The sequence below is a fragment of the Setaria viridis genome, chromosome 5, assembly GCF_005286985.2.
Source record: "Setaria viridis chromosome 5, Setaria_viridis_v4.0, whole genome shotgun sequence".
Taxonomy (NCBI): Eukaryota; Viridiplantae; Streptophyta; class Magnoliopsida; order Poales; family Poaceae; genus Setaria; species Setaria viridis.
In genome coordinates, this window is record NC_048267.2 from 34,877,730 (window position 1) to 34,902,068 (window position 24,339).

At 45.2% G+C, this 24,339-nt stretch overlaps 4 protein-coding genes and 1 long non-coding RNA gene across 6 annotated transcripts; 3 read left to right on the forward strand and 2 right to left on the reverse strand.

The window, feature by feature from the left end:
- The first annotated feature begins 1,712 nt into the window (after positions 1 to 1,712).
- LOC117858300 (uncharacterized) lies at positions 1,713 to 3,572 on the forward strand. The gene is made up of 3 exons (XM_034741346.2): positions 1,713 to 2,172; positions 2,472 to 2,601; positions 2,704 to 3,572. The coding sequence occupies exons 1-3, from the start codon at positions 2,037 to 2,039 to the stop codon at positions 3,284 to 3,286; spliced, it is 849 nt and encodes a 282-aa protein (XP_034597237.1). The 5' UTR covers positions 1,713 to 2,036; the 3' UTR covers positions 3,287 to 3,572.
- A 1,022-nt stretch (positions 3,573 to 4,594) lies between these two features.
- LOC117857008 (uncharacterized) lies at positions 4,595 to 5,084 on the forward strand. Its single transcript, XM_034739478.2, has one exon. It carries the CDS (start codon positions 4,644 to 4,646, stop codon positions 4,953 to 4,955), a length of 312 nt encoding a protein of 103 aa, XP_034595369.1. The 5' UTR covers positions 4,595 to 4,643; the 3' UTR covers positions 4,956 to 5,084.
- A 3,857-nt stretch (positions 5,085 to 8,941) lies between these two features.
- LOC117857009 (uncharacterized) lies at positions 8,942 to 12,256 on the reverse strand. Of its 2 annotated transcripts, none has more exons than XR_011898188.1 (2): positions 10,526 to 12,256; positions 8,942 to 9,225 (listed from the first exon to the last, which is right to left on the reverse strand). It is a non-coding gene; the product is annotated as an uncharacterized lncRNA (long non-coding RNA). The 2 variants fall into 2 exon arrangements; XR_004640701.2 differs by having other exon boundaries at positions 9,629 to 12,256.
- A 34-nt stretch (positions 12,257 to 12,290) lies between these two features.
- On the forward strand, positions 12,291 to 12,977 carry LOC117857007 (uncharacterized). The gene has a single exon (XM_034739477.2). The coding sequence runs from the start codon at positions 12,338 to 12,340 to the stop codon at positions 12,671 to 12,673; it is 336 nt and encodes a 111-aa protein (XP_034595368.1). The 5' UTR covers positions 12,291 to 12,337; the 3' UTR covers positions 12,674 to 12,977.
- A 386-nt stretch (positions 12,978 to 13,363) lies between these two features.
- LOC117857006 (mitogen-activated protein kinase kinase 1) lies at positions 13,364 to 17,739 on the reverse strand. The gene is made up of 8 exons (XM_034739476.2): positions 17,555 to 17,739; positions 17,164 to 17,251; positions 16,180 to 16,317; positions 15,489 to 15,713; positions 15,203 to 15,385; positions 14,885 to 15,105; positions 13,858 to 13,903; positions 13,364 to 13,759 (listed from the first exon to the last, which is right to left on the reverse strand). The coding sequence occupies exons 1-8, from the start codon at positions 17,626 to 17,628 to the stop codon at positions 13,667 to 13,669; spliced, it is 1,068 nt and encodes a 355-aa protein (XP_034595367.1). The 5' UTR covers positions 17,629 to 17,739; the 3' UTR covers positions 13,364 to 13,666.
- Between the last annotated feature and the right edge of the window lie 6,600 nt (positions 17,740 to 24,339).

Here is a 24,339-nt window from a genome sequence, read left to right on the forward strand (position 1 = left end):
GTAAAAGGTGAGGTTCAACCTCTCAAGAGTGCTCAAAAGTTGAACGGCCTACTAAGCTCAAAAGTTTCCCTATCAATTTGCAAAAACCAATTACAGTAGAGTGCAATTACAGGATTGGTTTCAGTCTACAGAAGGCAATTCCATTAATTTGGCAACAGGCTTTAGTCAGTGAGATCAACATTTTTTTTGAAACACAATACAGATCAACATTGAAACAACAGGTATCAGATACTTCCCAGGTACTCATGTGTCAAAGAGTAGTATTAAGTCTGAGAAAGATAGCATAATTAAAAGTTGAAGAAACTTCTTATGAAATCTTTGTTTTACAAATAATGGAAAGCAATCAGTAATAGTTCAATAGTAAACAATTGAAATAATCGTTTACCTTTTGGTCAACATATGCTTTCTTGACTATGATTGTATCGCTCTGCCGCTCGTCGCCGTCGGGGCTCATTGACGTCAGATCGGCCGTGACTCCTCGCCGGGGTCTCCGCCGCCGCCGAGAGCAGCGTCGCGCGAGAAGAGAATCGCAGCAAGCGTAGGCGCGGAGCCCCGTGGCCGCCGGTCGAAGTACGTGAACGCAGCTGGCGTAGGGACACGCTAGGGACAGATGCTGGAAAGTTCGACCGAGCTCTGGGCGGCTGGGCCTGCCAACGCAACCTGCTGTGTCCCGTGGTTCAATGGTTCGATCTAAAGTACCATGGGAATCGGACGGCAGCGAATTTCCCTATGACGTGGCTCAATACAGGTGCGAGAAACATCCGATGCCCTGACCAGCTTTCGTATATTAAAGATTACTGTACCTCTAATCTAAAAACCGATATATTCATCAACGGCAACGTGAGTATACTGGTGATTGTTGCTTGGATATGTGGGGAACGAAATTATGTTTAGTACCCCTCCGTTTCAAATTATAAGTTATTTTAATTTTTATGGAGAGTCAAAACATTTAAAGAGTACTTAATATTCATAATATTTGTTCATTAAATATATCTTCATAGTGTACCTATTCGGTGCTGTAAATCTTTGTGATCCTTTTTATAATTTTGATCAAACATAAAATGATTTGACTCTCTAAGAAAGTTGGAATGATTTATAATTTGGAATGGAGAAAGTATCGATGTATCATTGAGAAGTCCTTGTTGGTACGGGGATTGTTAACGAAAACCAAGCCAAGAATGGATCTCTGATCCCCATCTAGATACCGGTTGTTGCATGGTAGGCATCGAGTAGGTCTGCGGAGTCTAAGAATATTCTTGTACATGCCTTGGCGCTTATCAGATCACACAAGCAAGCGCTTGTGGACATTGTTTGTCGCTCGGAGCCTTGGCCAAGCATACATACATGTGTTTATGTCTCTTGCAACCGTGTTTTTTAATCACCGTAAAACTCTCTTCATCAGTTCATATAAAATTCAGTCAAGCGAGGGGGTAGCTTGAACAGTTCACACATAGGGTCGTGCCTTAATTCGTCCCTGTTAAAAATTCAGGGTGACACATGTTGAGCGCCAAACAACGATTGATGTGCGGGGATTGTCTTGGCATTATTAATTGATCCTCCTCCTAGACCCACGAAACGCTCGGCGACAAGCTTGGTCGTTGGACTCTTCCCGTCGATCTAGTTTTCTTTTGGCTTGTAGATGGCGTCGACGATGGCGAGACGACGACTCGACGAGACGCAGTTTACATGCATGCTTGGTCAACTCGTTCGGAGCGTTGTAGGCTTTGTAGCTGCCGCTCGCTAGCGCCTCTTGGCAACATATAAGGCCGGGCCGGGAGACGCGACCCAAACCCCGGCAATCCCGCTGCCTGCTCCCTCGACCTCCTCTCCTTTCCTCTGCATTCTCTGTCGCCTTCCGCTCCCTCTCTTCCTCTTCCTCTATATAGCTTCAGGGAATCCTCATAAACACACTCGATCACCTTCGTGCTAGCTACTCCAGTAGATATTAGCTCGTGCCCGCCGGCCGGTGCTGGTGAAGAAGCTACGGCGGCGCGCCGCTCAGCTTGGGCACCGACGATCGATCAGGCGAGGGAACGATGGGGCGGTCACCGTGCTGCGACAAGACGAAGGTGAAGCGGGGGCCGTGGTCGCAGGAGGAGGACGCCGTCCTCCGGAGCTTCGTCGAGAGGTTCGGCAATGCCGGCAACTGGATCGCCCTGCCACAGAAAGCAGGTGACTGCTGCTTCAGAAGCTTACTGCTTCCGTTTTTTTTTTCCAGTACTTTTTCACCGAGCACCATCGCTTTCGGTGTGAGCGTAACATCCGTGTGATTGGTGGCTTGGTGGTGCACAGTGGTCAAAGGGTTCCGATATGATGGTCCACTTAAGTTTTTTCTGTGAATTATTGTAGTAACTGTCTCTGTCGGGATAGCTAGGTTGACGTAGTTTAATATAATTGACGCTAGCTAGCGTATGCAATTAAGTTAAGCTATAATCGGTTAATAATTTTTGATTGCCCCGTACGTACGTCAGGGCTGAAACGATGCGGCAAGAGCTGCCGCCTGCGGTGGCTCAACTACCTCCGCCCAGAGCTCCGGCACGGCGGCTTCACCGACGAGGAAGACAGCCTCATCCTCTCCCTCTACGGCGACATCGGAAGCAAGTACGACGACGCGTGCATCTATATACATTGTTGCATGACCAACAAAGCACGAAGCACATCATATGCTTCATACTGATCGATCATATGCTTTATTTTGGATAGATGGTCGGTGATCGCGTCCAGGCTCCCCGGACGCACGGACAACGACGTCAAGAACTACTGGAACACCAAGCTCAAGAAGAGGTACTTGGCGTCCACAGGAGAAGGAAGGCCGCCATCACCACCACCACCACCACCACCTCCTGCTAGCGACGACGACAGCCAGTCCCGGCACGACGAACCCCCTCCGCCGACTCCACCACCCCTCGCCAATCTCGACGATACGGAGTACACAGGCGGCGGCGCCGTCGACGACGACGCGCTCCTCCTCAAGTCGGAGCAGCTGTACGCCGAGCTCGTGGGTCTCATCGAGCAGCAGTCGTCGTCGTCAGCCGCGACGACACCGTCGTCCTCGTCGGGAACAAGTAGTCCGACGGCAAGCAGTTCAGGTAGCTGCACCGGCACCACCGTGTGGGCGCCCAGCATGGACGTGCACGACACAACACTGCTGTCCGAGTCCAGCAGCAGCCTGTTCGACGCTTACGGTGCTGGTGACGCGTTCGGAGCCGTTTACTCCTTCCAAGACCTCCTGGCCGCGTCTTACGACGAGATTACCGCGGTGACGCAGGAGTTACAGTACTACTGATGCATCGGGATGGCTTGGTCAACTTGGTGTCGTGTGCCAGTGCCACCAGTAGTTGGGGCTTTGGGCTAGCAGGCAGTACGCGATTAGATGATAGATAGATGATGGTGAGAAGAGGACGTCACGATGATCGTTCGCGCATATATTATATTATGGACTGTCTATTTATGTGTCAACAAATTAACCATCGGATTGAAATCCAGTAGTTCAGATTCATTGTTCTATTATAGCTAGAAAACATGGGATAATTATTGGAACATTTTATTTTACCGCAGATAAATTTTTTTTCCCTTATGTTGGAACATTGCACATAATCTGCACAAAAGCAACATGTCAACGAGCAGTTTACGGTGGGCCCCGCTTCTGTGTTGTAGAGATAATCAACACATCCGACGACAAAGCATTATCGATGTACCAATTCGGGCTTACTTTAAGATTCGTGACGTCTGAATGATAGCGTCCAGGCACTAGAGAAATGGTACCCTAGCTGACCCGGACCTCGGCCGGTGAACGAGTACTATACAGCGGTCGTCACCGACGACGCGCGCGTCAGATCGCACAGAGCAGAGTGCAGTTGCAACTCACGACGCCATGCTCGCGTCGTGCCGCCGTGGGCACGTACTGACGTACTGTACGGAGGAACGAGTCGACGGCCGTGTCGTGTACGAAAGTGATCGAGGGTGGCCACGGATGCGTGGAAGTGGTAATAGAAAGAGATGGACGCGCAGAGCAGTCAGAGAGGAGGGCTTGAGCATCATGAAACATGCAAGAAAACCAGCAGTGCCGCCCTGGCGGTCTGACCTACGGACATTTGACGCTCCCATTCATGGCGGCCAAGGTCTCAACTCTCAAGCGCATGCATCTGAGTCTCTGACTATCTGATCGTTTTGAAAAAAGAAAAAAACAGTACTTATCTGACTATCTGAGAGACCGCGCAACCCTCCTGATGATCGCGTCGACAGTCGTACGCACAGGCCGCAGCAGCAGCCTGAACGTTTTTGGGCCGTGAATGCTTCGCTTTTCTTTGAGGCCAGGCCCAAAACTCAAACTCCTCCTCTAGCCCAAGAAAAGTCCAACATGTCCCAATTCCCAAACGCGGCCTTCAGACGCGTGTACGCGGCAAGCGCTTACTGACCCCACATTTCCAGCTGAGGTCGGTCGGTCAAACCGTCAGAGGCTTGGGCCTCAAGTTGCGGACGGCGACGCGAACTCCGTAGCCGCCACGGAAACGTGCCCGCGCCGAGCGCTGCTGCAATGCAACTCCCGACCCGGCCTACAAATACCTCATCGTTCGACTTCTCACTTCTCCAATCATCACCAAATAAAAACCAAACGGGCGAACCAAGAAACGAGCAGCGATATGCGCCGCGAGGGCCGTCAGCACGGGTGGGTGTTCGCCGTCGACCACAGCCTGGTGGACCCGGAGGGCAAGTCCCGCACGCGCGCCGTGCAGGTCGAGGGCGCCGCGGCGGCCAACGGCGGGTTCGTCAGGGCGCCGCGCAAGCCCACCAACCACTCCAAGGCCGCCGTCGGCCGCGCGTACAAGGGCCTGGTCGGCAAGGGGGAGGCCGCCGGCTCCGGCAGGGGCAGGAGCAAGTTCAAGCACGACGAGGTGAAGATGTACTACCTCGAGGCCGAGGGCGCCGACGATGTGTGCGACGTGGACGCGTGAACGCGGCTGCGTTTCCTGGAAGAGGAGCGGTGGCCGGATCGGATTTTTATCAAGAGATTAACGTGTGCATGGATTGTATTTCAAATATTCAGACCTCAATGTTTTTAAATGTTAAAATTTCTTCCCGTACCCCATTTTGCTGTGGCCTGTTTGGTGGATGCGCCACGAGTGGGCTGCTGCCTGCTTTAGTTTCCAGTGGGGCAACAGCCGGCGCCACGAAGCCTGCAACTGCAAGGCGACAACGGAGCTAAGCGGCAGAGGCGGCATGGCGGAGCCCTTGCCGCCGAATCCTCCTGGTTGCACCTCCACCGCGACTTGTAGATGGCATGTTGGCATGTCAGCCGTCGTACCGGCGCCATCCAACTGCGGTCCCGCCGTCTGTTTGATCCCGGTTATTGATTTCTTGGCCCCTTCTCATTGGGCTGTGTGTGGTCTATTTCTACTATAGATGTGGATCTTACTGATTTACAAGCAGTTGAACTCCGGATAGATGTTTCATAATGTCACAAACCTACCTGCCTGCCGCTTAGGCCTGGTTTGGTTCCATTTGCTTATTTTTAAGCAAGTGTCACATCAATGTTTAGATACTAATTAGGAGTATTAAACGTAGACTATTTACAAAATCCATTACATAAGCGGAGGCTAAATGGCGAGACGAATCTATTAAGCCTAATTAGTCCATGATTTGACAATGTGTTGATAGTCGAGACGCTGATTATTAGTGACGCTTGCTGTCTGAACCTGACGACGAGGTGATGTCGTTTTACACCTGGATCAACGTGTGACACAATAAAAAAAAGTTAACAACTTCATGCCCACAGGAACAATAATATTTCTGATGAAAAGCGGTAATGACTACCCATGCATGATGATTATTCCAATACATTAACAAATGACATCACCGGGCTACAATTTTCAGAGCCCACAAGTTCTTACTACACTTGTGGAAGACAATTAGTAATCGAGATAGAGTATATGATAGCCTTAGAAAAAGATTACAGAACATCACATATAACAATTACCCGACCCAGCACACAATGACACAACAACCTCCGTAATGATTTTTTTTGTTCAATCCACCTTCTCATGCGCAATCAGAGCACCAACAAAGACGGAAAATGTCCAACGTGAAGCCACTTTATTTGGCATCACCACCTATGATTGGCTATTTTTTAATATTCTATGATTTTCTAAACATTTTATTCATAACTTTCTTCTGAATGTTTGAATCATTCTTCATTTTAGTAAAACTAGCATAAATGCGTTGCTACGGTTTCTTACCTGCTCCCAAGTTATTATCCGCTAGCTCCTAGTTCGCTTACTTCACTTCCTAATCTGGTTTAGGATGTTTCATAATATTTGTATACATCTCTGATAATAATAAGCGGACAACTCCTTTGAATTCTGCATGACCTATTTGAAAGGTGGAATCTCAATTTTTATACATATGTAATATGTCCTGCATCTAGTTCAAACATGCATTAAAACTTCTGGTAAGATTCAGTACTAATACAACTCATGTATAAAATATGCAAGTTATTATGAACATAAGAGATTGTCCATAAAACTTTTAGCCTATAAAAAGAAAAAAAACTACAAGGCTAAAATAAATGCTCAGTCCTTGATTATAATATGCTCAACAATTCATGCCTGAGTGTATACACCCTGACATCCTGATATCATGGCCTAGTTGCTCTAAGAAACATGAGCAATCAACCAATCCAAGTATCTTTCTACAATTTGCTCCTCATAATATAGTCAATGATGAACAAATGTTCTACCTACAAATTAATTTTCAGATTAAGATAGTAAAGGCATAGCAGTCGACCTACTATCTTGCGGCTGAAAATTTCAAAATATAAGGACAAATCATATTTAAAATTTGATTGTCCATCAGTTAGGCTAAAATCCTTCGTCAAAAAACCATGATTATTGTTAGGTATCTGAGAGAGGGTGTTGTACTAAGATGAACACAAATTGTAGAAGAGAAGGCATTGCACCTGAGTGACCATAAAGTGTGCCCCCAAGAAGTACCACAGTATCCGAGTGACCCACGATAAGCTCCTCAATCATATTACAAAATAAGTGGAGCAAAAAGATCCCTCTTATCATTAATTTACCTCTCTTATCATTAATTCTTGTGACTTAAAAAGTACCCGTGCAGATCAGCAGCGAAGTGCTCCAGTGGATTTTTCCTCGTCATCCTATGCATATGGTTCCCAGTTGTGGATTGCCCTACTGGTGATGCAGCATTGGGCAGTGGAGCTTCTTGCTAAGGCCAAAGCGGCAGCCCATGTGGCGGTGAGTGTTGCTGACGAAGATGACAACAGCTAGCGTTGCCTCTGGTTGAGGACTATTGCTGGGCATGCAAGCGAATCCACACTGGTGGGTGGTGGCATACATCACTATGCCATGCGAGATCTGCTGCACGTCATGGGGGAGCTCCTCCACCACTATGCTATGCCTGTAACGCCTCCCCTACTGGGATTAGCTTTAGGTTCCAGCAAAGGGTGATGGCAATGTGACGCACCACCACTGCGGGGTGTCCCAGTGCCACCATCCGGAAAGCCGCTAGTCCGCCCTCATTGGAAACCGCCGTACCCCCATCCCCCACGTGCGGTGGCGTAGCTGCGCCAGGACCACCCCTCGAGCCCGGCACCGACCATGCCCGCGCTGGTCGCGCTGCTCCGCCAGGCGCTCGACTGCTGCTCCATCCCCGCCCTCACGCCAGCGGCCATTATAAAAAAGCTGAGGAACTTTTTTGCAAATCATCAAGAGACTACGACAGTTTAACTTCTAGGACTGTGGGTTGATTAAGTATAGCTTGATGCTTGTGTGCTATTTTGTTTGTTTGAAATGATACATATATGATGCTTACCGTCAGAGAGAATAAACTTCTTAGGACTGTTACTTAACTGTTAATTTTATTTCATGTCATTCCTGCCTAAAGGACTTTGCTGATATTAATATCTTTCACAAGTGATGTATTGTAAAAGTGCATGGACCCAAATGCAAAAATGGCTGCCTAAATATCTCATGACTGGTCCTCTCAAATCCTCTTTCTCTCTCAGGCCTGTTTAGCTTCTCCCAAAATCCCAACTTTGGCACTATGCAAAAACAAGATTCCCCATCACATCAAACTTGCGGTACATGCATGGAGTACTGAATGTAGATGAAATTAAAAACTAATTGCACAGTTTTGTTGTACTTTGCGAGACGAATCTTTTGAGCCTAATTAGTCAATATTTGGACAATAATTCACAAATACAAACGAAATGCTACAGTTGCGCTACAGTAATTTTGGTTGTCCAAAGTTGGGCAACTAAACAAGGCCTCAGTCTTTCTCGTCTATCTCTGCTGGCCTGTGACCGGCAGATCTTGGAGGGAAGGTTCTCTCAGTCTTTCTCGTCTATCTCTGCTGGCCTGTGACCGGCAGATCTTGGAGGGAAGGTGCGCGTGGCGTGGTGGTTGGCGGGCGTCGGGCAGATTAGTGGACGGACGACGTGGAGGCGGGCGTGCAGGCGAGTGGTGCAGCTGCCGGACGGCGTGGTCGAGGGCCAGCAGTGCAGCTGCGGATGGCATGGAGGAAGGCTAGCGGCGGCGCCGTCGGACGACACGACGACCAGAAGGGGACGCGCACGGCAACCGAGCGAGCGGCGCCGAGAAACACAGGTGCCCCTATTTCACGCTCGATCCGGGGGGTGATGGCGCGGGCGACCGGAGGATGGTGAGGAGACAGCGGTGGACTGGAAGAGGAGGTCACGGAAGGACTGCTGGTCAATTACGAAATGGTTGATTGTGGAAAAGTTGAGGGATTTTTTTTCACGATTAACAAAAAGTTGAGGGATTTTTTTTCAAAACAACTACGATAGTTGGAAGAAACAACCATATTTTAATATTATTATTACTAGCAGAAATGTCCATGCATTGCTACGGGTCCTTACTCTCACGTTATTATTCACTTGTTCCTAATATGTTGGTTTCACTTCACAATATGTTGGTTTCACTTCACAATATGTTGGTGTGTTGTCCCTAATAGTCCTCTCTTTACATATATATTAGTAGAAGACAATTGTGGGTGGTTTGATGTCATCTGTTTATTACATGGGACCCATACATGGAACTCGTGTGTTCCGAGGGAAGCGGGGGCGGGCACAGCTCTGAGTGGCGTACCGTCATTCTGAATCCCATTGCCGTGGTAGAAGGCGACCTATGATGGGAGCGGCGTTAAGATGTATGACGACGATGATGGCGCAACCGTTATTGGACTCTGTAAATAGAAGCAAATCTAAGGATGGGAATGATTAAGTTTGAAGGCTGTATTTTTTAATATAAACTTTCGCATATGATCTCGGATGAATACAAACTTTATATAAAAATTTGAAGGCTGTATTTTTTAATACAAACTTTGCATATGATCTCAGATGAATACAAACTTTATATAAAAATTGTAGAGCTCGATGAGATTTTAAACTTTGTAGTTGATAACTTTTTCATTCGAGATCGTTTAGTAGTCCAAAATATGCTATAAGTTCAGAGAAGAAACACATTTGCTACGAAAGATAGTAGAATAGAAGAGAAGGGACTATATAAAAAATAATGAGATTGTAAATAAAAGGATATATTTAGGTAGGTAAATAAAAAAAACTTTAGATCAAAGACTGGAGCACAACCTGTTTCAGACAAAGATGCAAGCATTATATCTAAGAGTATTGCTAGGCTAAAAAAGAGTAAGGTTGAGCGCCTGATGAATCTGCACAGAAATAACCAAAGCAGGTTGAATGCTAGTATGCAATGCACCGTAGATTTCAATAGTCAACTACAAATATAAAAGGCTAGTCTATCATCATCAACAGAGATAGATATATACATATACATAACACCTAGAAATATATAGCAAGGATTGAGAAAACCGTACCATTCAAAGTTCCATTCACCTTGTATATATGTTTAGCCTAGTCTTTGTGCAGGATAAACTCAAGATCTAATCACATATGATCAACACAGTAAAGCAAGCCCAACACCATAGAAGTGCATATCAGTTGTACCGATACAATTAATGTTTTTTTAGAATTAATCATGCTAAGCATTATCAGTCCTAATTCCCCCTATAACCATGGTAATAGAATGTGCATCAAGTATGACTTTAGAAGAAATACTGAAAGGTCTGAACAGGGATCACAAGATTACAAACCTTATACTTTGATATTATACTTAAACAAAATAGATAAGCTCAACCAATTTGACTAGTTAGCAGGAAATTGATCCTTGTAAAAAAATAAACACTCTAGAGAGAAATTTAAGAAGCTAGTCAGATAGGTTGCACAAGTCAAAATCTGTTAGGACCTCTAACCACTATTAGATGAAACCTGAAAGGTTGTCTTTGAAGCATATACGAATTCTTTGAAATGCCTCATCACTTATTCTAGTGGAGAAGGCAACAACATAGAAATATGGTAACAAAGGCAATAGTATAGACTGAAAGAATGATTTATCAGCTTGAAGTGACATTTCATCGAACACTTAAAGTGCAAGCATTAGAAGGACAACATCAAGCGACAGCAAATCACCTTGGGTGTCTCGAGAATGATCAGATTGACAGGCAGCAAAATTGCCTCGTCGTGGTGAGCGTGGCTATTTCGATAGGTGGCAAGCACAGAGCAGCAAACACAGGCGACGACGTCCTGCTTCCCTGCTGGCACTGATGCCTTAGCGAGCTCCATGGTGGTGTAGCGGATACCCTCAGGCGCGGCGAGCGTGGCCAGATCGATGCGGGGCAGATGACCGCCGGTGCCTGGGCGGGCCTTCCATCACTGCCATCGATGGCCTCACCGGCGATGGAGGAGATTTAGGCAGGCCACTAGGCGATGACCTGCTCCCCACACGCCCTGTTTGCAAAGCTCCCGTCCAGGGCAAGGTGCGACGAGCCGGAGAGGGAGCGCCTATCCCGCCACGACGGCTACTTCACGACGACGCCGGCTGCTTTAGCTTCCCAGTAGCACCAAGAAGAACTTGACCGGCGAGGACGCCATGGCCGCCCCCACACTCACACGTCCGTCGGATCCACATCACGCCGCCCAGATCCAAACGTTGGCGATGGCTTGGCTCGAGTGCAGGTCTGCAAAGAGTGGATTGGGAGGTCGACCAGGACGTCCACGGTCGCCGCCGCCGACCGAATCGCACGCTGCCCACCGTCGCCGCCGGCCGGATCGCGCGCTGCCCACCTCCGCCACCGCTCCTTGGGGCCGCACGTGGGCGCATATGGCTCCTCTGTGGATCCGTCGTCCGCAGCGGCGGCAGTGGCGGCGCGGCCGGCACAGCAGAGTCATCCTATTGCTCTGGTGTGGAGGGAAGGTCGGGCAGGGTCCGCGCCAGTCAGGGTCTGCGATGGCGTTTGGACGCGGCTCGATCTGTCTGCGCACGGAGGCGGCGGACGGGGGACGGGGGAAGGCGCGGCCGTGGGGAGGAGGCGAGGCGCTCAACCAGCCAACCTTATCTCCTCCTTCTCTCTCTTCTCTTCCACCTCTCCTCTCTCTCCTAGCCCTATCTCCTCTCTGTGTTCTCTCCCACCTCTCCGACGCGCCCCCACGGAGGAGCCCCGGCAGCCGGCGCGGCCACCTCGGCCCGACCCAGGCAGCGGAGGCGGCAGGCGCGACAGCCACCCCGGCCCTGGCCCCGGCGGTGGAGGCGGCTAGCGTCCAGCGCGGGCAGCTCGACCCCAGCGTCGAGGCCGGCTGGCGCGGGCGCCTCCACCTCCACAATTGCAGTATAGTTTGGGGACCTTTTTGCAAAATTATCGAGACATATTTTAAGGATTGTGGGAATTTAAGAATGCTGGTTTTAAGAACGAGTGATTGTTGATTACGAAAAAGTTGAGGGACTTTTTTGCAAAACAACTAGTACGGTTAGAAGAAACAACGCACTTAGTTAGGTATATAGGTTATGTATATAATATTAGTTAGGTATAGGTTATGTATAGATTAGGTGTAGATTTTGGAATTCCTTCCTGTAGCATAGCGTATTTGGGTAAAGTAAAAAAAAAAGTTTAATGGAGCTTGGTCCGAACTGAGGCTGACACCAGAAAGTACCTATTATGGAGGCCCAACATCCACACCTCGGCCTGGCCCAGTAAAATTTCATATAGTAGGCCCAGCTTTAGCCGCCTCTCTCGTTCGCCAGCGTCGGTTCTGGGTACAGCCGTCAGAGACTTGGACGCCAAGTTGCTGACCCTGACACGAACACGAACCCGTGACCGCCAAGGAACCGGCCGCGCACGCGCAGTCGCGCACTGCGCCTCACGTCTCCCGGCATATAAATCTCACAGGCGGCCCCCCAATGCCGCCGCACACAATCCCCCACAGCAACCAAGGCAAACCAGCACGATGCGTCGCGAGGGTCGCCAGCACGGGTGGGTGTTCGCCGTCGACCGCAGCCTGGTGGACCCGGAGGGCAAGTCCCGCACGCGCGCCGTGCAGGTCGAGGGCGCCGCGGCGGCCAACGGCGGGTTCGTCAAGGCGCCGCGCAAGCCCACCAACCACTCCAAGCCCACCGTCGGCCGCGCGTACAAGGGCCTCATCGGCAAGGGGGAGGCCGGATCCGGAAGGGGCAGGAGCAAGTTCAAGCACGACGAGGTCAAGATGTACTACCTCGAGGACGAGGTCCAGGGCGCCGACGACGCCTTCTTCGATGCGATGCAGGAGTTCTACTTCTGTCGTTAGGTTGCGCCGGTGGGCGTGGCCGCATTGCCAGCAGGAAGAGTAGGGAGATCGATGTGAAGCTTTTTGCGTCTCTGGAGTGAGTCTGAATCTGGATGTGTTTTTTGGGATGTGAATATGTGTTGCTTCGGTGAATAAACTACGCTTTGTTGTCAGGAGGTTAATTGTTTGGGATCTCGATTGTAATTCAGAATCGGAAATCAATCTTGATCTCCCAAGTCCAAATTGTAAAGTTGAAATTTCGGCCATGTGAGCTTTACTGTTTTGAATCCTGATCGTTTTGAAATGAAATAGCGTTCTTACAAAACTGGAGACAGTGCTATTTTCTGTGACGTAGCGTATTGTCAAATATGTGATAAGTCTCTTTAGAAATTATTATTGTAGGATCCTCGAGTACCAAGGTCACCATACGAATCACGATCACAAGGACTATATCCAATAAGATAGAAGCGTCGATGCAGGAGTACGTTTGAGTATCTGGGGTCTGAATGTCTTCTGTTGATCCCTGTCGCTTTATTAGTGAATATAAACCAGGCTTTGTTGTCAGGATGCTTTTGGTTTGCAACCCCGCATTGGAACTCAAAGTTGAGTCTTGTTTATCTCAGAAGTCGAAATTGACGTTTAAGATTACTCGAAATGCGTCATATTTGACCTCAAAACGTCTGTATCCTCCTCGCAGAACACTGGCAAGCATGATTTGAATATTCAGTTTGATTCATCCCTTGCTAATAAGAAAAAGGTAAAACACAGCTTCACAATCACAAGGCCCGTCGCAACAATAGCTACAATAAGGCGACCAGAAGGAATGCTGCATGATTCCCTCTATTCTTATGCTCAAACAGTCAAAAGGGACTTGACCATACAATGATGTTCTGGCACGTTCATGTGGAGGTTGCAGTTCATGAGAATATGTGCTGATGCCAGATGCCTGATGCCAAGAGCCGCCTCGACCCTGAAACAACAAAGACTCAATACCCCTGAAGGCTGACGACATGATTACTCGGGTATATTCATTGGAGGTTCGAGGCTCTCCACAAGAATCCGTAGGTCTAAATCCTTATCCTCGAACTTCTTCAGGAAAGGGTGATTCTGCGAGAACATAAATGACAATTCAGCACAATTTACTCAATAAGCAACCAACAGTCAGATTCACTGGAAACTTAAATCAGTCAAAAGGCAATGCTGACCAAGAGTTCTGCAGCAGACATCCGCTGAGCTGGATCCTTTTGTATGCTGCAAACCAATATAGTAAAAAAAATATAAATCTTCAGTACATTGCACACTGATAATGTAAATCAACAATGATAATTTAGTAAGAAATAACATTAGTTGAGCTCAAGATGTGTATTTTTCTTTTATACGAAATTTATCATGATATTTAAGATGTCAGTGAACAGAAGAGAAATACATTAGTACACTGTATTACAAAGAAAGTTTCCTAGCGTAGATACAGTCACAACCTCAGCCCAGGTTGATCAATCTAGAAAACATTGTCAAGTAAGGTCATGACTATCAAATGTGTGTGTGCCTCAAACAAAGTGTTGATAAATCAAATTTCAGGTTTTAGCAAATGTACTACTACAGTCTGATGTATCAAGGGTAAGATAGGATTTGTTATACCATATATGTATGACATTAACATGCTAGCTAGCATAGAATCCTAAGCTCCCTGAGTAATGCCCACTGACTACAGCTCCAGAGTGAAGTAAATGTTAAAAAAAATATATTATAAATTGCAACAGAATGCCTTTTTGTAAGAGTTTTACCCACTGAGGCATTGCTTGCGAAGTTAATCTCACATCAACTTGATATGCAAACTTGTGGGTCAATTACAATGTTTTCAGCATATAATCGACTCTAACATGAAGTTTGTAACAAAAGGCCCCATGATAAAATATGGGCTTAAGTGGGTTTCTAATTATCTGAAAAATTATTTGCAAATCAATGAGGATTGTGTTCCATTAACTCGTGAAGCTCAAATGCACACACTACTGCTATTGTCTGAAAAATATGTTCATCCAACAGGTATGCAATAAATTATCAGATAGTCCTCTATCTGTGACGATCAATGGAATCACCAGAAATATTGCATTTACATCATTAACCAAGTGGCATCAATCAGCTTTACTAACAACTTCAAATATTTCTGTTCACAAGCATAAAGGTATTAACTAAATTTCCATGTGTAACTTCAGAAAAGAATGTTTAGCGTACCAAGAGGAGATAAATGAGCAGAATTCTGGAGAGAACTGATCTGCAGGTGCAGAAGGTGGTGGCTGATCGACAATAGCCTCCAGTAGTTCATAAAAGCTTGACCAACCTTCTCCTTCTGAAGGTATATAGGGGAATCGCCCAATTGCACACTCAAGTATTACTAAGCCCAAACTCCATATGTCACTCTTGTAGTCATACGAGCTCCCACTAATGCGTTCAGGCTGAAGAAGAAAAGAATTGTCACCACACATTAAGGCATTCATCCATGAACATAAACTTAGCAATCACATGGCACAGAACATGATGAATACAACATACCGCCATATAGTTGTAGGTTCCAACAAAAGTATCTCGCTGACCCACTGAGCTTGCTAGCACGGCACTTACCCCGAAGTCAGTAATCTTGACTTCCCCTTTACGGTTGACTAACAAGTTAGAAGGCTTTATGTCCCTGTGAATCACGTGCCTTTCATGATGAAGATATAATAAACCCTCCAATACCTGAATTAACATAGCACTGTATGAGATAGTTTCAAGTTTCAAAATATGTTAACAACATAAATTTGAGCTTAAAAGAAAAAACAAAGGCCAACTAAGTACAAACCTGCTTACAAAGTACCGCAAGGTATGGCTCCAGAACTGTCTTCACTTGCTTAATGATGTCTGCAAGAGATCCACGATCCATGTACTCAAGAACAAGATATATTACACCATTGTGGTAAAAAGATTGATGGCACAAAACTATATGAGGGCTCTGTGTTGCCTGGTTTATTTTGAGCTCTTGTACTATTTGTTTGCGAACTGACTCCTGAATGTTCATTTGAATACCCTACAGAGGAAATTGTAATTCTGGTCAATCCATCAATTGATAAGACTTATGGTTGAAATGACACCACAATCCAGTCAGCAGAGAATCCCAGAACTTTTCACTTGCTTATAATATTTGCTGATGTACTATCATTTGTTAGCATCAGAATTCACTGACAATTAGCTTATCCACAGATTTGCGTAAACATAAATTGGCACTAGAAGATATGGCTATCCTATTCATTTAGCATTGCTCACCTCATTTACTAGAATATATGGTGTAAAATGAAATGAATGTGGTGATATCATTGCAGAGACGACTAAACAAAACAACCACATGATAAGACACAGACAATGCTGGTTGTCAGAAAAATAGAATAATCCGAGCTGTCTAGGAGTGTTCTAAATTATGCAAGGTGCATATTCTACATCTAGACAGTGTGCCAGCTATGAAGCCCACCATATAAATTTAGTTAACAGGAAATTACCTTTAAGGCATACAATGTCCCCACCCATTTGTGCCTCACTAGCTGGACAACACCACCACTTCCTTTACCAATGACTTGAATCATCTCAAGATCATCCATTGATAATTGCACATCTTCCACTTTCAGCTTTGTTGATTCCTGGAAAAAATTATATGATCCACTTCAGAAACTGCTTGACAACAAACCAATTATAGCAGTACAAGCAAAAGGGGGGAAAACAAGAACCCTCACCGGGGTTGAATTAAAAATGGAAGCCATTGGGGGACCGCATATCGTTCGACCAACTAGACGTAATTCTAGGAATGCCAAAAAAATAGAAACTGGGATATATGTGCTTTTATTCAGAGAAACGCTTCTATTCTCAGAAATGAGATAAAAGTCTTTACAGAAACCATCCCTGGAAGAGGAGGTTCAGAAGATACAAAGTCTTATGGAAAGAAGTCAGACCTAAGTTTAGGGTCAAGGTAAAGATCTGACTAAAACAGCTTGGAAACATGATAGAAAGCATCCAGGCTCGTACAGGAAAATAAACAGCACAATCAACAGTAGCTAACAGCAGACGCCTAATATAACTAATACAAAGAAACAATTTGCAGAAATCTTACCACCTAATAATTGACATATAACAATTAGGGGCCCTCCATTCTATTCCACTTCAAACAAAAAGTGTGGAATTTAAACCCTATGCATGAATCAACATCTGTACATCAAGATAAACCTGAAACAGAATGTAGATAAAAGGACTCCTCCCAGGTGTGCTCTGTTGCACGGATTCCATCATTCAATCAACTAAGTTTTTCTAAAAGATAACAGAATTCCTTTCAAAAAAAAAAGATAACAGAAGAAACGGCTTGGAGTTGAAATGGTATGCGTGCTTCTATTATGTACAGACCTACAATGTCACCATGGGAAGTACATTCTGAAACAATACTAGTGCACGGATCAACGGAGAACAGAAGTAATCCTTGCCGATCTGGAACTCACATCTTCATCCCCATTTTCCTCGGAGGTAAGCCGCAAGCCGCTCTGATTAAGGCGCAGTTCGCCATCCTTGAATGTACCACTCGCCGTCCTACAAGGAGGCATCATCCATCAAAATCACAGACATCAATTCACTCCGTGCATGAACTCGTGAATATGAACAGTCGAATTCACGGTCAAGCCGACGGATGAACAAAAACACAAAATTAAGCGCGATCTGGACATGGAACTGCAAGTAACATCGAGAGCACTTAAAACGACTATACACGGAGAGGGGAAATGAAGATCGCGCTTACAAACACCACCCTAGCAACTAAAATCACACGGATATCAGGGATTGCTCCAAAGAGAGAGGGGATGGGGCAGTTGAGGGTAAGGAATCGAGGAGACTGACAGGAACTTGTCGACGGGGATCTCCTGCGCCGGCACGGAGAGCTTGAGCTCCTTGAGCGGCTTCTTCCCCTTCATGGCCTCGTCGTCGTCGGCGCTGTAGGGTTTGGGACGGGACTGGCTGGCTGCTCGTGCTCGGGGAGGAAGAAACGAAGAAGGCGAGTAGACCGGGGGAATGTGAGGAGGAAAAGCCTGTTTCTTCGGGACAGGGACTCAGGGAGTATGCAAGTGGGCCCTCCGAGGCTCCGACTCTCCTTGCCGCTGCACGGTGGGGTCACTGGGTACTCATCTCCGAGCACACATTTGGTAGCCGAACTTGACCGTACAGGTCAAAGCACGTGCTATGAGCCCATGACCAAATGTATCAATGCGACCATGCCACGGTGTTTTTCTCCTCTGCTGCGGCATGTCTCTCTCGGTGCCCAGTTGCGATGTCTATGATTTATACTATTCGTTGTTTTTCTGTTCTGCTATTCGTGTTTTTCTATTTAACTAGGATCGTGCCCGTGCATTACTATGGGCAACAAAACATTCATATTACAATATACATTGGATTCAACAGAATACATAGGCTTATTGTAAAAACTATTGTCTTCACCGTTCATAAGACATTGCGATACATAGATTTATTCAATATGTTGTCACGTACCTACCTTATTCAAATGTGTTCTTGCAGTTTACATAATGAAAGCTATTTTTTAGTTGTCACATGTCTAGCATCGGAATGGGCACAGCATAGCATACCGTTCCGTCTAGATTACAACTCTTTTGACTCTGATGAATAGAAGGCTAGTAAGAAAGCTTAAATTTCAAATTAGGAAAATAGAACAAATGATAAGCAAAAGTACTGTTACTTTGCCGAGAGGATGCATATGCATCACCAACATCGCAATGATCACGGAGGATGTCCATGTTGATCTCCAGGTATGGCTCCACGCACAAGAAACCTTGTAGGCTGGCACTCAAAAATTGCAAAATTGATACTATCAAATAATCATGCAGGAATGATGGACTGGAGATTGGACTGCTCTGCCGCCGCTCCTCCGCATGCCCCTGCTCTAAATGTGTCATCTCCCAACGTCACGTGGCCTTCTGCAGTAAGGTACAATTAAGAGAGCGAGGGGGTGTGTGATACTAGGTGCTAAACTTTAGCAGTGTCACATCGGATGTTCGGATGCTAATTAGGAGGACTAAACATGATCTAATTATAAAACTAATTGCAGAACCCCTATGCTATTTCGCGAGATGAATCTATTAAGCCTAATTAATCCATCATTAGCAAATAGTTACTGTAGCACTACATTGTCAAATTATGGACTAATTAGGCTTAATAGATTCGTCTCGCGAATTAGACTCCATCTGTGCAATTAGTTTTGTAATTAGCCTATGTTTAATACTCCTAATTAGCATCCAAATATCCGATGTGACATGTGCTAAACTTTAGCATGGGGTATCAAACACCCCCTAAAGCATAGGCCTCTGACTATCATCACGATGATTGATAGATATGACAACAAACATTGATAAAAAAAATCTCTTTCATCCTAATATGCAGAGGCCATCACGTCTTATTACACATCCAACGTCACAAGATTTGCAAGCAGCTGCATTAAAAATTCAATAGGACTTGCTGGAGCAGACCTCGACGACATGGCCCTGCCTTGCCTAGAAGGGAATCCGCCGGAAACAATCATAGAGATGGAGCTGTGGAATCGTAGATCACGTACATAAAAAGACGTTGGAATTGGACTGGGCTGTAGCATGCATGCGATGGAATGCGCCGTCGGTTTCGAGGAGATGATGGCGGCACCGACCAGGCTGGAGGAGACGATGGCGGCTGGTTGGGGGCAACGGCGGCGCCTGGTTCTGGCGAGGCGGAGGCGACGGCGGCGTCGATGTGGAAGCGTGTGATCTGGGGAGGCGGTTATTTGGGGAGGCGTGTCTGCGTGGATCGGAGGGACACGGATCGGGGTTTTTTCCGATGTAGGAGCGGAGGGACGACGGCTTGGTTGGGTGGAAGGAAATCGGACAGAAGCAGAAGGATCGATGGCAGATTCATCGGGCGGAAGACCCCCGACGTATTTTTTCACCTCTTGTTTTTTTAGAGTATAATAGAAGAGAAGAGGAGTCTATAATTTCGTGTTTAGCTGTGTCTCGAGGCCCGTCTGTTAACATATTTCCTTCCTGCCATCAAAATAGAGGAGCATTATTATTATTATAAGATCGGTCCCAATATGAGTTTCATCAAAATTAAATACGATATAAGCAAGTTTGACTACACGACACGTGAGTTATGGATAGAGATGATAGGCGTACAATAGTTGTAGAACTTGAAAAATATTACAAAGTGATATTAGGGGCAAACGTTTATTTTACATGATGACCCTATGGTGTATTCAGGAGGGTGTTTCATTCGTCAACTCAAAGCACTTTAGATGACGGGACACTCCTAAAATTAACTAAATAAAACTTTTTATAAAATTACACGTAGACACAGTTTTTTAATCATGCTGGATCAAGAGCTAGGAATTTATCGGACTAGCAGCTCGATCAGCTTCTTTGACGCTCGACTCGGTTCAGTCCTTGCCACAAGTTTTCACCAGCTTAACATGCCCAAAAGGATGGACGCACCACTCTTCTATATGATAAAGAAGTTAAGAGTAATCGCCTTAATCTTCTTAAATTTATAGTGTTCAGTCAGAAAAATATTGCAATTGTATGTCTCTAAAACTGGTTGAACACGTTGTCGAGCAGCCCTAGAGTAAAGCTAAATTCAAGATTATTTTTACCGAAGTCAGCAGGGAAGCTCCTACCTATTTTTTTATAATTTTTTATTCCAGATCAATTTAATTCACTACCACGAGGAGTCGAACCCGAGCGTAGGTGCTACCTAGATGCTCTAACCACTATTCTAGACTCTAGAGGTCCTTTCGCAAAGCTAAATACCTAGTGGATCATACCCACCTAAGTAAATAGCTCATATTTAGTGAGTGAGGATCCGTTTGGATCCCATATCTAAATTTTAGTCCTATAATTTGGAAGTCAAAAAGGAGAATTAATTATGGGCTAATTTGTGATTTATTAGCCCACAATTAATTCATGTTTAGTGTATTATCGTAACTACGACTAACTTTTAGTCCCTCGCGCTTTTAGCTCATCCAAATAAGATCTAAGTAAAATTAAGATTAATAGCTTTGGGCTATGATCCAATGGGAGTGGCATTTTTTGTTTATTCTCGTTGAAGGCTCAAAGCTATTGCCTGACTTCAATTTTTTTTAGAATGCTCGGTGGTAGCGGTACTTAGAGCATCTCCAGCAGAACCCAATTCTCCGGTCTAAGTATCTAACTGTTGTATTAGGAGAGTTGGTGAAAAATAGTGCTCCAGCAAACTCTCTTTACTTTTTTTTTCAATAAATAATTATTGGAGCAACACAATAATTCATCCCAACTTTCTCTAAATAAATGAGAAGTTGTGACTCTCCCAATATAAAAGTTGGATTGGGATGAGATTATTAAGAACTGCAAAAGTAACTCTTCCAATAGCAATGAAAGAGATATCTCCGTTGCCGGATAAGTTCTTAGTCCACCATTTTTTTTCTTAAAAGAAGAGAATCGATAATTAAGCTTGTGGCCAGGAGAGCAGGTGGGAGGAAGCATAATATGCAGTATTTCTCTCACTGAATCTTCACTATTTTCAAACAAAAATTCACTGCCGTTTGCACAAAAAAGTTATCATTGGATATTAGGGGCTAAACTTTAACCCTTGTCACATCGAATTCGGATGCTAATTATAAGGACTAAACATGAGTTAATTATAAAACTAACTGCATAAGCTCTGGGCTAATTCGCGAGACGAATCTATTAAATCTAATTAACTCATCGTTAGCAAATGGTTACTGTAGCACCACATTGTCAAATCGTGGACTAATTAGGTTTAATAGATTCATCTCGTGAATTAGCCTCTATGCAATTAGTTTTATAATTAATTTATATTTAATACTTCTAATTAGTAACAAACATTGGGTAGTAAAGTTCAGTCTCTCCAGCCAAACACCCCCACTTCCCCATTCACCACTTCAATTTTAAAATAATCTCTGTATCCTCCTTCGAAAACCTTTCCCCAATTACCATCACGGCGATCATGCTGCTGCCTGGTGGCTGCTAGCGCCCGGCTATAAAACAGAGTTCGGGTCACCTTTTCGGGGCGCGGCGAAACGAGGAGCCACCCCGCTCGCTATCGCCCCCGTACAGCAATGGCGACTCGTCACCCACCGCCGCCGACTACCACCGGAGGGCTTGCCCGGGCGCCCACGCCGGAGGCAAGCCAGATTCTACGAGATCAGCCACCGGGTCCAGCACCATCGAGGCCACAGGTACCAATCTCAGCTGATTTCCTCCCTCTGTTCTCCGTCGGGGCTGGTCCTCGAGTATTAGCACGCGAGCGCTCAGCGCGCGCGGCGTCGCTGAGGGGCTACGGGTACGGCCGCGGTGGCGGCGAGAGGGTGCGGGCGCGGGCTTGCGCGCGTGGTTTTGGAGGCTAGTGGGGCGCACTTATACGAAAAATATCTCGTAAAGCTGTTGCTATTTTCTTAAGGCATATGGTTAATGTGATCACTGAGAGGTTCAAACCAGGGCCCAGAGGTACCCCACAATTCCTTCTCATCTGATGTTTCAGAATTATGCACACACATTAGGAAAAAGCACATGATGAGCTCCAAAGTTGTGTACCTAACTTCATTACATCTTTTTCTATCATAAACCATCTATCATGATAGATGAAATGAGACACTGTCTCATAAATTGTAGACAAAACTTAATCATAACGACCACCAGATAAGATAGGGGCACTCTATTTAGAAGTTTTGTTCTCTTGAAATGCTATCTCATCAAACGAGGAGGCACTTGCTACTCAAAGGCAGCCTGATCCTATGAATTTTGACAGATACACCTCGCATTGTTTATGATTTTTTTAAATGGTTTTTTAGTGGCAGAATCAGAGAAAATCAGAAGAAAGGAAGAAGATACTGTTTTGTCTATCAGGCGTGTAAACAGTGCTCCATCAAGACTCTGCATAGTTGGTGATCATGAGTTGGCAGCACCAACCGTGCCTCGTCCTGTTATTGAACATGGTACAAACATGCAGATGCAGGTGCTAGTTGGTAACAGTTCATGAGAGGAATTCGTCGCATGAGTCCTAGAGGTACTTCTCTATCTGTTCAGCTTAGCATAATTGTTATCTGTTGAATCTTCCTTAATAATGATAAAAAAATATCGAATGTACATGCAGATGAAGAGACAGGCCTTAATGTGAACCAGATTCCTGAAGCAGAGCAAATCCAGAATGTGGCTGACCAGATTCTTGATGTAGAGACATGCCTTAATGTAAACCAGATTCCTGAAGCAGAGCAAATCCAGTAGTGTTGTTTGGTTGCTCTATAGTGTTGCGATGCTGAAAAGGGACAAGTGCATGGACATCGTAATTACAAATGTAGTCGGCTATATTTCTGGATTTGCCTACCTGCTCTCAATTTTTCGGAACTCAAAATCAACAATCAAAGTTAGTATATTTAGAGCAGTCAAAATTCTACTTATAATAATCCTCGTGGGGGCTTTGTTAGTTCTGTATCTTTCTACAGGTAAATTTGCTGATCGCATTCACTGCAATAGTATTTGGAACCATTTTCATCTTAGTCCTACTGGATTTCGAGAAGGCTAAACTTTTAGAAGTTATATTTGGTGTAGGACGTATTTTTTCAATTCTAAGTTGCATTGGTGTTCAGCTCATTATTCAAATGGTAATGAACTAGCTGTCAATCTTGAATTGTAAAAATATAAGTGCGTGTACTTCTAGTTGACATATTTGGTTCGAATTGGTATATTTGTTTTTTTTTCTGTAGAAGAACGGAATTAGGAAAGTTCATGTACTTGGGTTGCTTTTTAGTGTGGTGCCTAATGCAGCAATGAGCCTATGGACTCTTGTTTACACTCTGTTATATCACCGTGAGCGCATTTACATCCTGGTACCTATTCTTGTCCATGTCACGTATGTATACATTCTTTTGTGATGGTCCTCTGTGCATCTATGTCTTGTACTTCTTTTCTAATGATCCTCTGTGCTCTAGGTGTCATCACTGATCAATTGCACATTCCAAGTGTTGGACCTTCTTGTGCTAATTGTAGCATATCATAAAGTTGTTGCTGTTTTCTTAAGGCATATGGTTAATGTGATCACTGTGAGGTTCAAACCAGAGCCCAGAGGTACCCCACCATTCCTTCTCATCTGATGTTTCGGAATTATGCACACACATTAGGAAAAAGCACATGATGAGCCCTAAAGTCGTGTACCTAACTTCATTACATCTTTTTCTATCATAAACCATCTATCATGATAGATGAAATGAGACACTGTCTCATAAATTGTAGACAAAACTTAATCATAACGACCACCAGATAAGATAGGGGCACTCTATTTAGAAGTTTTGTTCTCTTGAAATGCTATCTCATCAAAGGAGGAGGCACTTGCTGCTCAAAGGCAGCCTGATCCTATGAATGTTGACAGATACACCTCGCATTGTTTATGATTTTTTTAAATGGTTTTTTAGTGGCAGAATCAGAGAAAATCAGAAGAAAGGAAGAAGATACTGTTTTGTCTATCAGGCGTGTAAACAGTGCTCCATAGAGACTCTGCATAGTTGGTGATCATGAGTTGGCAGCACCAACCGTGCCTCGTCCTGTTATTGAACATGGTACAAACATGCAGATGCAGGTGCTAGTTGGTAACAGTTCATG

Coding starts and splice junctions, on each gene's coding strand:
- LOC117858300 (XM_034741346.2), top strand. CDS start 2,037: ATGGGGCGGTCACCGTGCTGCGACAAGACGAAGGTGAAGCGGGGGCCG. Junction 2,173..2,471: donor CGCCCTGCCACAGAAAGCAG/GTGACTGCTGCT, acceptor TACGTACGTCAG/GGCTGAAACGATGCGGCAAG. Junction 2,602..2,703: donor TACGGCGACATCGGAAGCAA/GTACGACGACGC, acceptor TATTTTGGATAG/ATGGTCGGTGATCGCGTCCA.
- LOC117857008 (XM_034739478.2), top strand. CDS start 4,644: ATGCGCCGCGAGGGCCGTCAGCACGGGTGGGTGTTCGCCGTCGACCAC.
- LOC117857007 (XM_034739477.2), top strand. CDS start 12,338: ATGCGTCGCGAGGGTCGCCAGCACGGGTGGGTGTTCGCCGTCGACCGC.
- LOC117857006 (XM_034739476.2), bottom strand. CDS start 17,628: ATGAAGGGGAAGAAGCCGCTCAAGGAGCTCAAGCTCTCCGTGCCGGCG. Junction 17,252..17,554: donor ATCCCCGTCGACAAGTTCCT/GTCAGTCTCCTC, acceptor GCCTCCTTGTAG/GACGGCGAGTGGTACATTCA. Junction 15,106..15,202: donor GAACCTACAACTATATGGCG/GTATGTTGTATT, acceptor TTTCTTCTTCAG/CCTGAACGCATTAGTGGGAG.